Source organism: Mus pahari, chromosome 16, assembly GCF_900095145.1.
Source record: "Mus pahari chromosome 16, PAHARI_EIJ_v1.1, whole genome shotgun sequence".
In the NCBI taxonomy this organism is placed as follows: domain Eukaryota; kingdom Metazoa; phylum Chordata; class Mammalia; order Rodentia; family Muridae; genus Mus; species Mus pahari.
The window spans coordinates 65,736,322-65,750,379 of NC_034605.1; the positions used below are offsets into that span (position 1 = coordinate 65,736,322).

Here is a 14,058-nt window from a genome sequence, read left to right on the forward strand (position 1 = left end):
AGGAAACTTCCTGAAATCATGTCTGCTGTGTTTTGTCCCAGTGGAAAGTTACCAGATCCAGGGGCTCATCCCCACCTCCAGGCAGTGCCCCCTCTTTTTTTGCCTCACAACAAAATATCCAGGGCCTTTCCTAGAAGGAAAGGCATCCAGTGTGTTCTGACCCCCAGGAAGGTTGTCTACATTCCTTAACATTTATTTGGCCCAAGAATTAGGGTTCCCATGGGACTTCCTGCCTGCTGGTGGAAGTGCCTCTGCAGTGTGAGAAATCCTAACTGTACAGGAGATAGGGATCTATCTCAAGGCAGTGAGTGACAGGTAGAAGCAATCAGATTCCCTGCTGGAAGGAACCTGGGACAACAACACAGAATGGGACCTTAGGGCTAGAACTGTAGAGTGCCCTGTCAGTACTGAGGATGTTCATATGTGGTCTAAGGCATGATGTGGCTGTCTGCAAGGAGTTGGCAGGACAGGGATAGGAAATAGGAACCATGGTGGGTAGGGAAAAGGCCTCATGTGTCACCACTTGGGAAGATGTCAGGGGTCCAGTGTATGGTGAGCAACAGCCAACCCATGCATGGGTCAAGGCCTAAGGCTTGAGACCTGGCTGATGGTGGGGACTGTGGGAGGGCACTGGCAACCTTGGCAGGTGCAGTTCCCTTATCTTCAGTGTTTAATCTCTCCCCCCGCACCCCACCCCGAGAGAGAGAGAGAGAGAGAGAGAGAGAGAGAGAGAAAGAAATAACCTGCTTGCTGTGATTAGGGCATGTGGAAGGCTTCAGTGCCCTCATATCTTACTTCTAGACCCTTCTTGGTCCTTCTTGGAAGTTCATTCTTCTACATGCATTTTGGTGTCTGTCTAATCTAGCATCTACTAGACCTAATGTGTCTGCAAGGCAGGACATCTTTCATGAAGAGCCACCTGCTGATAGCTGTGGTCCTTTGCCAAGTGTAGCATTAGGATGTATGGATGTGTTGGTTCACAACACTGGGAACAGGGTGCTTCTAGCACAGCCCCACAGCAGAATATGTCAACCCATAGTGCTGGCTATGCCTCATTTGAGAAGGACTCCATGCCAGTGTCCCCTCTGCCCACCCTTATGTGTTGTTGGATTGTTTCCTGGGTCTGGAAGAGGCATGGGGCCTCCCTAGCTGCAGACCCATCCTGCTGTGGTGTCAGCTCCAGACCTGCCTTCCTGTCACATGCTTGGAGGCAGGAACTGTCTGAAAGAAGCGGGCACAAGACCTTTGTCCCTGCTACAACAAAGGACCTGAGCCAAAGCTGCCTGATTCGTCTGTAGGCTGGAACACCAACCCTTAGCTGCTTTCACATACCCAAATCCCTTTCCTGCTGCCTGCAAAGGAGAGTCCTGGTGGGCCCTATAAACTTCATGCTGTGTATGAACCACCAGAGGACAGGCAGAGTTTTGGTCATTTCTACAGAGAGGTACAAAGCTTTCAGTATTCTGGCACATATTTTCCACCCACATTTGGGGTATATAAGGTATGTGCCCAGGATGAAAGGAGCCTGGCTCGTGAAGAGGGTTTCATGTGGCCCGGATTAAATGTCGTTCTGGTTTCTAGGAGTTTATTCTACCTTAATGTTACATTGGGATTTGTGAAATGGCTTTGTGACTTAGAGTGTTTTCACAAAAGCAAAGACTTCATGTATCCAGCTAAGAGCAGGACCTCATTTTGGATGAAAAGGGAGGGAAATTCATTCATTTCTCATCTTTCTCTGGTTATAGTTGTTCTGGATCCCTTGGCCACTAGAAGGTACCTCCACAATCACTCAGCGTCCCTACCCCTGTGTCACAGGGCTGCTCCAGCGTTCCTCCCTGGAGGCCTCAGTTCCACTGACCCTGGACTTCAGGATCATTTGGTGGAAATAGGTTGAGAAGTTAAAACACCATTACAAGGAGCTGGCTGCCTGGAGCACAGACAGAAGGCTCCTCTATGGGCAGATGCCGTGGTGGGTGACTGAGCACTCAGGAGGCTGACTCAAGGTGCTTGGCACAGTTCACCCAGACAGGGTGGGCTGGGCCCTAGGGGAGCAGAGTGCACGATTCCATCTTCCCTAACTGCTGAGGGTCACAAGTGTGAACACTAGGGAGAAAGAATGGCTGTGTGCTCTGTTTCTCCCACCCAGAATGGAGAGCAACTCAGCAACTTTGTCTGAGATAAGTGTAGTTGTAATCAAATTTGGCTTACAGGAAATGGGAAACAACTCTGAGTGCACACATACAACTGTCTGCTCTCTGGACATTCTCCCAGCTTATCCAGAGGTAAGTCATAATTGATCTTTTCCAAGCCAGGCCTAAGGTTTGTGAGACCTGAAGCTTCCATAGGTAGGAGGGGGAAGGTCTGAATGTAAAATTAAGTACAACTTTTTATTCAGAATGAAAAGGTAGAAAGTCCAGCCCCACTCCACTGTGGGTTCATCAGCAGGTAGGTAAAAGACGAATCCACCGAGTATGTGCCGGTCAGTGTTTCCCCTGGCAGAGCCTGGATGTGCAAATACAAGAGAAAACCCAGGCCTTCGTGACTTCATGCCACAACCCCCCTACACAGCCTTCTGAGTGCAGCCATCAAATGTCCTACTGTGAGAGTTGAAGCTGGTTTCACATGGGGCGAGGGTACTCATAGCAGATCTGCAGGAGGGTCACAGCCTGGGGTCTTCTCTGCCCACACACTGCTCACTTGTATATATTCTTACTAGAAAACCGACAGACATGCCCGTCATTCCCATCCACAGCAAGGACAGGAGGACAGAGGTCACCCAGGAAGCAGATGTGTTTTGCCTTTTGGGGGTTTAGGGGAGGAGGAAGTAATGACCCTTCTCTGGACACCTCTGTTCCTTCCACTACAGTGGGTGCCTTGGCAGCATTTCTGCACTGAGGAACAAAGGTCTCACTGAGCAAGAGTCACAGGTGAGGCAGGTGCTCATCTGTACGGTACAACCTCATCCACTACAGGGCTCATGTCTCCTGCTACTGGGCATCCTCCACACCTTCACTGGAGTGGGAAGGATAAAGGGAGTCAGCACACCAGCCAGTGCTAGCTCTTATCATGAATGACTGGAACCTAACAGTCATGGCCTTTCCCTTTATAATACTCATGGACCGCCCAGGTCAAGCAGTACAGAGTGCATGGGAGGTGGCACACATCACTCGATTAGGCCAAGGCACGAATATGTTCAACCACTCTCTCTTGTTCTTGCCTCAGGAACAGCATCTTATCCACTGAGAGAGCTTCACCAGACATATGCTCCATGCAGGTGCCCACATTCTGTGCTACCTGCTAGACCTGGGCTTGCAGCTCCTTCAGGAGCTCTCTGGCCAGTTTTCTTGAGGCTTCAACACAAAGATGATGTGATGTGTACAAGGTCTGGTCAAGAAAACCAATAATCTCATGGGTTACAGCATCCGTGTGGGCCATCTGCGGGAAGGGAGGAGAGGGAAGATGAGGATACTGCCCCGAGACCCCTCTGTCCACTACACTCAGGGTAGACTTCAGGGAAAGCATGGGTCACTTCTGCCTTGTTTACAAGGTAACTGTCAAATCATATCTATCTCCAGGGGCCCCTCCCTGATGACCAGCCTCCCCACGAGGCCCCAGGTGGTCCTAGGGTCTCAGAGCCATATACAAGCACTGTGGAGGCAGCAAGGGCTTCCTAGCACACTGTCGTAGATTTGGGATTATGTGCTGTGAGGAGCAAGACAGCATCTGTTACTTGACCTTCTCTGCAAAGGCCGCCTGCTTTCAGACAAGCAGCCTTAAGCTGACATTCCTGGACTATCCACTTCCAGAGCAGCAGGCAGGTGGTTAGGACTTTCTTTCCCAAGAACCTCAGTTGAGATGATGGGGAGACTGAGACTGGCATATGGTCTGTGCATGTGCAGGACACTAACTGTGGAGGAAGACACACGCTGGTTGTGTGCTGTGCACGCAGAGCCTGCAGATTTAGCCCCAGCTCAGCTTCCTCTCGTCTCGCCAGGATTCTCTCTAGAGTGACTAGCGACCTTAGATTTGCCCTGACTGTGACCTTGAGCTTTCACTGGCCCATAGCCTAGGCAACCCTTCACTCCTGGCCTTCCAACCTCTGACCACCAGTAAACTGAAACACAGATTGGGAGAGCTACAATCGCAACATTGCACACTATGGTCATACTTCTGCAAGGTCTGGGCATCTCACCCAGATGCAGGGCACTAGTGACCTTAAGACACAGCCCCTGTCCTTCTAAGTACCTTAAAGACGTCACGTATGTCTAGACCCTGTGTGCACAGACTGCTGCCCACTCAAGGGCAGGTAGGCAGTCGCCACACAGCCTAATCTCAAATCTTTCCCAGGCCTGGGCTGTTGCAGTTTGTGCAAGAGTCGAATCACAGTAAATGCAGAGCCCTCAGAGCTGATCTCACACTGCGGCCAGCCTGATGGGAAGAACATGGAGCAGAGAGGATGAGGAGGCTCACAAAAGTGCAAGGAGGGTGGAGCAGACTCCAGACACAAACTGGTGCTCTGCACCCAACCTAGTACCAGTGAGGGAGCAAGCATGTGGGTGGCAAGCGGGCAGAGAAGAAAAAGCCAGAGCAGATGGCTACTGAGGACTATGGCAACTCAGAAAGCTAAAGACAGAGATGCTCATGAGAGGACCTGGAGCCAACCTCCCCCATCCTCCAGGCTCACACTGGAGAGTGCTAGGGTGCCAGGAGGTCCTAAGGAAGTGGGCCCACTCCACTGCCCACCCAGATCTCCAAAGCTTGCTGCTGACAGAGGTCAGACCACATTCCTGGAAGTGGCTCTATGCTAGCTCTGAGTTTACATTCATGATCTGGCCTAAGGCCAAGGTCCTCAGGTGGTGACATCCACAACTGCTCTTTCAGAAGTGCCTTTTTGCAAAAGGCTAAGCTGCATGTAGATAGATGACTTTTGCCATTGACTGGGCTGGGGGCCAAAAGCCCAGCTTCCTGAAGCCTGGGGACAAGCCTCCTCAAAAGGAAGGCTGTGTGTTAATGAGTTTTCAGTATCTGCACGGACAACACCTGGCAGCCTGATGCAGGCATGGATGGAACACTCCTTGGAGGAAGCAGTGTGTGGCTTCCTCTGTACTGTAGGCCGTTGATGGACTGAACCCTGTAACTGTAAGCTAGAATAAATCTCCTCCCCTGTTGCCTTTCTCAGGGTCTTTTTTCACATCAACACTACAGGAAATCCAAGTCACTGTCCATGTCACATTAGCTGTTCATGCTGGCCTGACTCCCGCCCAGGAAGAAGCTGACAGGCAAAACTGCTGCAGCAGGCCTGGCAGAGAACTTGGTGGCTGGAAAGCCCAAGGCATGTGGACTATATGCTGAGATGTTTCCTGCTGATAATTCTGCTATGTCCACATTGTGAACTGATCCCCAGTCAATCTCATTAACACACCTGTGACTGTGTACACTATGTATGCAGAACACTTAAGGTGTAGCTGAGAACTTTCAGGTGGAATTACTGAGACAGGACTTACTCATAACTGCAATACTTTGTCCAACACCCCCAGCATGGCAGATGAAGGTATGACAAGGCAACATTTGTCTTGGTGACTGTCCCTCAGTGTCATGTTGTTGAAGGCATGTGTTTTAGGACAGGACCATGCTCAGTAGATTTCTGAATATATTCTTATGCTGGGCCAGCCCTGAGATGCCCTAATGTAGGACAGGCACAGGAGGTCAGAGCTCTGACAGACAGAGGGTTCTTGGCAGGGACACATTTGCCTCCTGACTTTCCTTCCCAGTGTTCACATTTAGACCGACACCAGGTGGGGCTCTGGGAATAGCCCTTTTTTGAGTGGAGTTGTTGGCTGCATGAATTCTATTTTTTTACTTTGTATGTAGAACTTCATCAAGATATTTTTATAATGTTAATAATTTTTAAAAATTTGAAAATAAAACTCCTATGGTTGGCAATGTTATGGTTCACCTTTTTGGTTTCTTTTGAGATAGTATTACATGTAGCTTATGGTAGCCTCCAGCTCACATGTGGCCAAGGATGACCCTGAACTTCTGATCCTCTTGCTGCATCTCATATGCTGGGATTCCAGGCCTGTGTCACCTACATTAACAGTTCTGTCCAGCCACTACCCCCACCCATCTCCATACACTCTGCTCAATTAAACCCTGCCCACCCACCCATTTCCATCCCTGTGAAGCCTCTGTTCTACTGCTGTGAATCAGGCTATTCCAAGTGACTCTCACAGGTGGATGCCTGCATGAGTTTCCTGGCAACTAGTTGATTTCACATAGCACAAAGATTTCAAGGTTCACCCATTTGTAGCAGGTGGCAAAAGTGCCTTCCTTTCCAAGGACAAAGGGTAATGCATGGTTGTGTGCACAGGCACCCGTGCTTATCCACTCCTTCCTACCGCTGTCAACAGCACAGATCCTAAGACACATGCTTGTTTTAGCTTCTGCCATCAGTTCTTGGGGTGACCTGGGGACAGGATCACTATGTCCCACAGTAGAGTGAGACCACTTCCTTCAGAGTAGCTGCATCACTGTAGCATCCCCTACAGAAAGGCCTCACAATGTCACCCTGATTCTCAATGTTGCTTTACTAGCTCTGCAGTAGCCACCATCTAGGCGTGTGATCTGGAAACTACAGTGCCATGGGTCTCTTCTCAGTGCTTCTGAGCATTGGCTCGGCTTCCTGAAGAAGTGTCTGCCCTATCCCTTCACCCATCTTTCACTAGATGGTTCAGCATTGCTGTCAGTCATAAAAATTCTGTGTGCATCCTGAACACATAACTCTTACCAGGTGCATCCTGATGCCGGCTTTCTTCCATTCTTGAATCACCCTGTACTTTGATATCCTTTGATGCACAAGTTTTAAACTTTTGTGTAGTCCAATTTATCTGTCTTTTCCTTTTGTTGATTTTGGTGTCATAATCAAACCATCACTGCAAGGTCTATGTCATGGATGTAACTTACTTCTGACTGACCCCTTTACAAAGCCATCATGCCATGTGCACTTCTACAAGAATTTCTAACTAACGTTATGGTTTTGACAACTGTCTTTCCAAAAGACTCATAAGCTAGGCTTGATGCCTGGCTGGTAGTAATACCTGGGAGGCTCTGGAAACAGTAGGAAGCAGGGACTGTCTGAGGGAAGTGGGTCACGGGGGAAGTCCTTAGGGATGTTTGGATCCTATGTTTTCTGTGCACCCTAGGTAGACAGTCACTGCCACACATTCTTGCCACAGAGATCTGCCTGACCATGGGTGGGCCCAGCACCACTAAGCTAAGTGGAAGTAAAACACAACTCTTCTTGACTCCTCCCTTATAGTTGTTTTTCTCAGGTTTTGTCACTGCAACAAGAAAACTGATCCACTAAGCAAGGCTTCTTTGAAGTAAGCCCTGGCCTGTTATAGTAGCACCGTGGCTACTAGGAGCGTGTTGTCCCTGAAGCTGGACTTCTCTCCCCAGGACACAGCAGAGAGTGACCATAACATGGGATGCAGGACACCCAGCTCTCTGTGTGGGTGGTGCCAGCAGCACCTGCAAGTGTGCCTACAAGGTGACTTCCTTTCTGCAAGCATGCCTTCCCCTCCCTGTACCTCACACAGGTACGTACCACAGCACAGGTGGGCTGTGGGTCTGTGGATCTCCATACCCTGGGGCAGCATCCTGGGCCTGTGGTCTCCAAAGCCGGACCCTTAAGGAGATAATCTATCTCCACAAAGAGTGTAAACTGAAGTAACAGGTTGGAAAAAGAGAGCAACTCACATGGGAGACAGCTTCCCAGACAACCGCATGGCCTTCTGGGGTCCAGAGCAAGAGACTAAGAAGAAGGCGTCTGACCAGCTGTCCACATACAGATGGTCTGGGGTCTCCACTGGGACTCTCAGCTGCTTCCTGCAGATCAGTAGCTGAGAGGGGGCCGCTTCTGAGCAGCATCAGGAGACGGTTGACTAATACCTTCAGCTCCACCTGGGTAATATAAGTTCAGAGGGTTGAGACATTAGAGAGACTCAGGACATAGGAGGCTCTAGGACATTAGAGAGAGAGAGACTCGGGACATAGGAGGCTCTAGGACATTAGAGAGAGAGACTCGGGACATAGGAGGCTCTAGGACATTAGAGAGAGAGACTCGGGACGTTGGAGGCTCTAGGACATTAGAGAGACTCGGGACGTTGGAGGCTCTAGGACATTAGAGAGACTCGGGACGTTGGAGGCTNAGGACATTAGAGAGACTCGGGACGTTGGAGGCTCTAGGACATTAGAGAGACTCGGGACGTTGGAGGCTCTAGGACATTAGAGAGACTCGGGACGTAGGAGGCTCTAGGACATTAGAGAGACTCGGGACGTAGGAAGCTCTAGGACTGACTTGATGCTTTCAAGCTCCAGAGTGAGAAGCAGCCAGGTACCCAACCTGGCTAGTTCACACACAGCTCCACATAAACCCGAATGGACATAATGAAAATTTCCTGCCTCTCATCTTGCCCACCAAGCAGCCAAGGCATCATGCCAGGACCTGACCTTTTTTTGTATGGAAGGAAATGTAGGCAAGTTCTCAGCAGAAGGTAGTCAGAATTTTCTTACTGTGAAAAATACAAAAGGCTCCTTGAAGACCCCTGACCATAAGCCATAATCAATTAGAGTCTCAAGCCCCACTGGGCAGTGCTGATAAGAACACAGGGCTGCCCCTGCCTGGACTATGTGAGGGAAGCACAGGCCGAGCACACACAAGCTCATTTGTTTTATTGTAAACACTGGGACAGTTGTTCCTACAAGTCACAGCTTAAGCAGAGGGCACAAGGCTGTGGGATCCACATAATAGCAGTAGTTGTCCTAAGTCCGTGGGTTGTTTTTGCATAAAAAATATTTATTTCATGCTGAGACTCCTGCTTGTTTCAAGAGTGGCCCATTGCTGTGTTTCACAGAACAAGGCAGAAGCCCAGAGCTTCTGAGGCAGATACAGTGTAGAACATCACATCCATGTTCTGCCCTGTTCAGAGAATTCCTACAACTGACCTCGTGGTTCTCTGAGAGCTGCTTCTCACCTGCAAGTTCAGGTCCACTCAGTGCCACCTGTCTCAGACAGCAGCACACAGGAATGTTGTGTGAGCTCTCTGGACCACAGGACTCTCCCACTGAGAGGATCAGTGTTCCTAGGGTGGCCACCACTGCAGTTGATGGCATCTGGAGAAGTCTCACCTTTCCCCCCCTTTCTGACCTGCATACCCCAAACTCAATTCTGTTTGTCCACGCTGACTTCCCTCTCATGTGCCTTTGTCTAGAAGCTTCTATAGGGGAGATGTGTGTCTCTGAAGTAAAAGATAAGCCTCTTTTTCTTCATAAAGTATTTTCATTCTATATTATAAAGATTTACTTTGCTTCCTATGGGAACCACGAGGAATAAAGGATGGGAAAACAGTCTACTACTCAGCATCATCTGACAGACCCAAGCAATCTATGCTCCACCCACTGGGAGTGACTGTCACTGCTCCTCTCTCGCTCTTCCACAGTGTGCAGGCACAGCTTACATGCCTAGCACGCCTGGCAATGGGGCTCTTCCTGGTAGTGTGCTAGTGCATGGCTGGGATACACCAACTGCTCACAGCATACAGAGCTTAGGCTATGTCAGCTCCTGCAGCTATGGACTCTGCTTTGATGTCCATCAATCTGCAAGCAGCTTTGTGTGAACCTCTGCCTCTCCACGAAGATTCTTACAAGTGACAGAACAGTGTCTGAAGGGTTTGAGTCCCCGACTAAGCCCAAAAGTACATTAAATACAGTCTTTAGAAAAAGTCATGATATGATTCAGTTAGCCAAAGCAGATGGACACAGTTGCAGGTGTTACCCAAGTAGGACAAATATGCTTTTGTTCCACAAGTATAACCAGCAGAGGAAACTGTCGCATAGCACTTGCAACCAAGTGACTAACCATGACTTACTGCTGTAAGTTAAAGGCACAAACACCAGCAAACTCCAGAATCCAACTATGCCCGTGTACTGTGACACAGTTCAGCCTGTGCTCAATCTCCTGGGTTAAAGCTCCCAAACCCAGCTACACAAGATGCCTGCATTAATACTTAGGAAGACACCTTCCTGGAGTGTGGCACACACCAGTGCCCCTGGTCAGACACCAAGGCGTCATGGGAAACTCTGGCTTCTAGGACCAGGCAGTGGCTGCCTCTGAGTGACCAGCTAAGGAGTAAAGACAGAAAACAGCAAAGTGCTCTGAATGGAGAACCCTGCTTTTATTCAGATGTCTAGTCACCCCGTGTAAGACCAAGGTGTATTGTAAAGAATGAGAAATACTCCTGAATCCAGGTTAGCTAGCAGGAAAATGTACCAGTGAAGAACTAACTGTCTAGAAATTAAGTCCATTCTAAAAAGAAAAAAATTAATTTGTGTATGCATATGTACACACGTGGGCAGTCGGTGTACAATGCATCTATGGAGGCCAGAGACAACTTTAGGAGTTAGTTCTCGCCTTCCATGATGTGCACCAGGATCAAACTCGGGCTGTCAGGCTTGGTGGTTGGTGCGGTTACTCACTGAGCCATCTTGCTGGACCCTATATGTTAAATCTTACAAGATACTCTCTGCATTTCAAGAGTCACTCTGTTAGTATCTGTGACGTATATAAATTAACAACCCATCTCTACCAATTTAGTTCACATGGAATCTAACACAAACCACAAATGAAAAGAGTTAAGAGACAGTTTTGAGCTGTCATGTGGGTGCTGGGATTGAACCTGAGTCCTTTGGAGGAAACGGTCAATGTTCTTAACCACTAAGCCATCACTCCAGACTGAGACTGACTTTTAAAGCCAGCATAAATGTCTGCAGGGAGGTGGCAAAACTTTAATGAAAGCATGGCTTCCTGAAATAACGACATTCTACATAACTAACAGCATCTTTGCTGTACACAGTTACAGTCCTGTTCATCGATACCCTGTTTAGATGACCCAAGTGATTAAGTCATGTGATCACCTCAGTATGAGTCTGACTGATGCAGGAAAGTGGTGAGATGGAAGTAGACTAGTCAGGCTGCTGGTGGGCAAGAGAAGGTACTGACTGGCTCAGGAGCCAGTCTCTGTGTTGAGACAGTCCTTCTCAGAGCAGCTGTTGTCCTGCATGGCATCTCCTAGAGTATAGAGCCCTGGGGTGAGGCAGGAAGATAAATTAGGGCAACTGAAGCCACTGGGGAGAACAGATCAAATAACTCTGAAGACAGAAGGCCCAGAGGAAGATCAGCCTGACGGCTGGGGCAGCCTCTTGTCTCCGGTCCCTGTGGGGGCAGAAGAAGGTCACAGGCTGTAAGCTCAGCCTAGGTGCATGTGCACACATCACCAAAACATCTGACAAGTGCTCTGAGCCTGGGTGCCTGTCTGGGGATTGGGACGGGTGTGTGTGAAGGTAAGCCAAGTCAAGTTTCCCTTTCTGTTCTCTGCTCCCTGAGTCCCAACCCTGAGAGCACAGTAGGACCTACACTTACCATGCTCTGCTCTCTCTGCGGACTCCCATCCTGTGGGCTGTAATAGAAGACCAAGAGCCACAGCAAGCCGGCAGGAGGCTCAGCTTCCTCCCTCAGCAGTAACTCCGCCACAGCCAGGTCAACCCATCCCCCAAAGTGAACAAACAAAAACCAGCTCTCAAAGGGGTTTTGCTGAGACCTGGAACAGAACAAGACACACACACACACACGTGGACCCTTCTTCCTTCTGTTCAAAATAACCTTAATGTTTACAAACTGGTAGTTTAAATTGTTCTTTCCCACTGAACAAAAATACCCTCAGATCAACCTATGGGGATCCCCAAGTTCTAAGCATGGTTCTTGCCTTCTGTGCCCCTAGAACACTTGACTTACATGTTTTCAATCAAGTTTGAAGGACAATGAAGGAAAAGGGAAGGAGGTGCAACCTCAGCCTTAATCCCTGTCAGAGGGAGGGAATCCACCACTGAACAGAGCTGAAGGGCCAGGGACTCCCTGTCTGTCTCAGACCTCATCAGCAAGTATACTGAGCAGCTAGCCCTAGGTCACAGCCCAGATCTAGCTGGCCTTTACCTCTCCTCTTCCAGAAAAACATCTTCATCTGCTTCAAACCCTTTCCTGCAGGGACCCCAAGGCCCACGGATAGCACAGGCACTGACATTCATCCACCCCACCTAAACAACTTTTTGTCTGAGCTGTTTTAAGAAATCAACTGGGAGGAATGTTTGATGGCCAAAGCAGTCAGTCACACATGTAGGCACAGCAGCCCCTACAGTGCTGTGGGCAGTACCAGTAGACCAGAGAATCTCAAAGGAAAGATGGACAAGAGGGTCTTGGGCTGACAAAGAATGAGCTGCCCTTTATCCTCTCAACATGGGCAAGCTGGGAGGCTAGAGATAGGATGAAGATGGCAGCACGCGTGCACAGGAGTGCTTTCGGAGAGCAATACCTAGAGGCCTATGCCAAGTTGCAGTCATTTACTCTAGGACAGGACGGATAGCTTTGGAGACACCGTTATTTACTTATTTTTAATTTATCTGTGTGCCCGTTTGTATGTGCTTGGGCATGTAAGTGGCCACAAAGGCCAGAACGAGGTATCAGAACCTCTGGAACTGCAGCTACAGGGGGTTGTGAGCCACCTAATGTAGGTGCAAGGAACCGACCATGAGTCAGTCCCCTCTAAGAACAGCAAGTGCTCTGAATCACTGATCTCTTTAGCCTCTGGAGAGAAATCGAAAGGGAAAACAATGAAAAGGGCGTGGGATACAAACAGTTAACATCCCTCCCACTGACCAGGAGCAGCTCAGTCTCTTCCTAGAGAACCAGGGCACCATGTGGGCACGCTTCAGTCTGGAGGTCTCTCTCGTTTGCATGTGTCAAACTCTTAAGTGCAGCCCTTATTAGAACTGACTCTATGCAGACATGCTTGCAATGGTGGCTCCTCACTCGACCCAAAGCAATGCTGCAGCCCTGTAGCTCCTCCATTTCTCACCCAGCACAGTGAGGATATAGACTTGGTGGTGTGGAAGGGAACGATGCCTTCAGCTGCCAACCCGCTCGAAGGAAGGTCGGGAGGCTACCTGTGAAAGGGTCAGGGGTGGTCAGGCTTTGCTTACCCATGAGTACATTCTTCAACTGCTTCTCTGAGGAGTTGGGAAATGTGCAGCAGAGGCTGGAGCCGATGTCCCTGTGGGATAGCTATGGGTGGAGAGAAGTCAGAGAGGGGACTGAAGGAAAGCCAAACCCATGGGGAGACTCCTAAAGCTTAGACTGAAAGCATTGTGCTGAAAGAAATGCCCCCGCCCCCGCCATTCACAGAACCCATGTCACAGTTCTTCTCTCAGCCAGGATCTGTCTCTGAGTCAAACTTCAAAGTTCCTTTTGTTGTCTTGTTTGTTTCAGACAGTGTCTTACTATTATAGTCCAAGCTGCCCTTAACTCACCATGTAGCCTAGAGTAGCCTTGAACTTTCTATTTCTCTGTCTTCCAGGAACCAGGACTGCCACCCTACACCACAGCCTTGCACCACCATGCCTGGTTCCAAATATCTTTAACAGGGGTGTATGCAGGTCAATGAAAGACTCCTTCCACTGTTACCCCAGGACTTGGACTGCCTTGCTACAAGATGTCCTGTGTTTTTCTTTTTACCACATTTTGGCTCCATCTCAAGTTTGTGACATCAATACAGAGGGATCACACTCAGCTACTTTTCCGCGGTGTGATCAGGCTGGTGTTTCAGGGTTCCAGTACAGGCCGGGGAAAGCACATAGCACCGAGCAAGCAAAAGTAGTTGATAAGGCGTGTCTGATTTCACACCTGCCTTTAAACATCTGACCTGCACATATCTGCAGTTATAATCAACCACATGACAACACCTGAGGTGGAGAGGTCACCACTGTTCCTCCACAATGTAGACCCGGGGCACACAGCAGCCCCTCCCTCAGCCTGTGACATAATTTCTGAAGGCAAATAGCATTTCCTCCTCATTTTCGTTTCCTGAAGCTTATCAGTAATTTTTTACTGCCTCCAAGATCTCGCCGTGGACATGCAGTGCGGTTCTGATAAGCACTAAAAGACCCAAC

At 49.2% G+C, this 14,058-nt stretch overlaps 1 protein-coding gene across 1 annotated transcript in view; it reads right to left on the bottom strand.

Moving 5' to 3' along the window:
• Window positions 1-3,288: 3,288 nt before the first annotated feature.
• Fancc (FA complementation group C) overlaps window positions 3,289-14,058 on the bottom strand; it is an 88,469-nt gene continuing 77,699 nt past the window's right edge. Inside the window, exons 11-14 of the mRNA XM_021215556.2 lie at window positions 13,093-13,174; window positions 11,480-11,657; window positions 7,759-7,962; window positions 3,289-3,435 (exon numbers count right to left, since the gene is read on the bottom strand). Of these exons, the coding sequence (XP_021071215.1) occupies window positions 3,298-3,435; window positions 7,759-7,962; window positions 11,480-11,657; window positions 13,093-13,174 (602 nt within the window). The 3' untranslated portion in view covers window positions 3,289-3,297. The remainder of the gene's footprint in view (window positions 3,436-7,758; window positions 7,963-11,479; window positions 11,658-13,092; window positions 13,175-14,058) is intronic.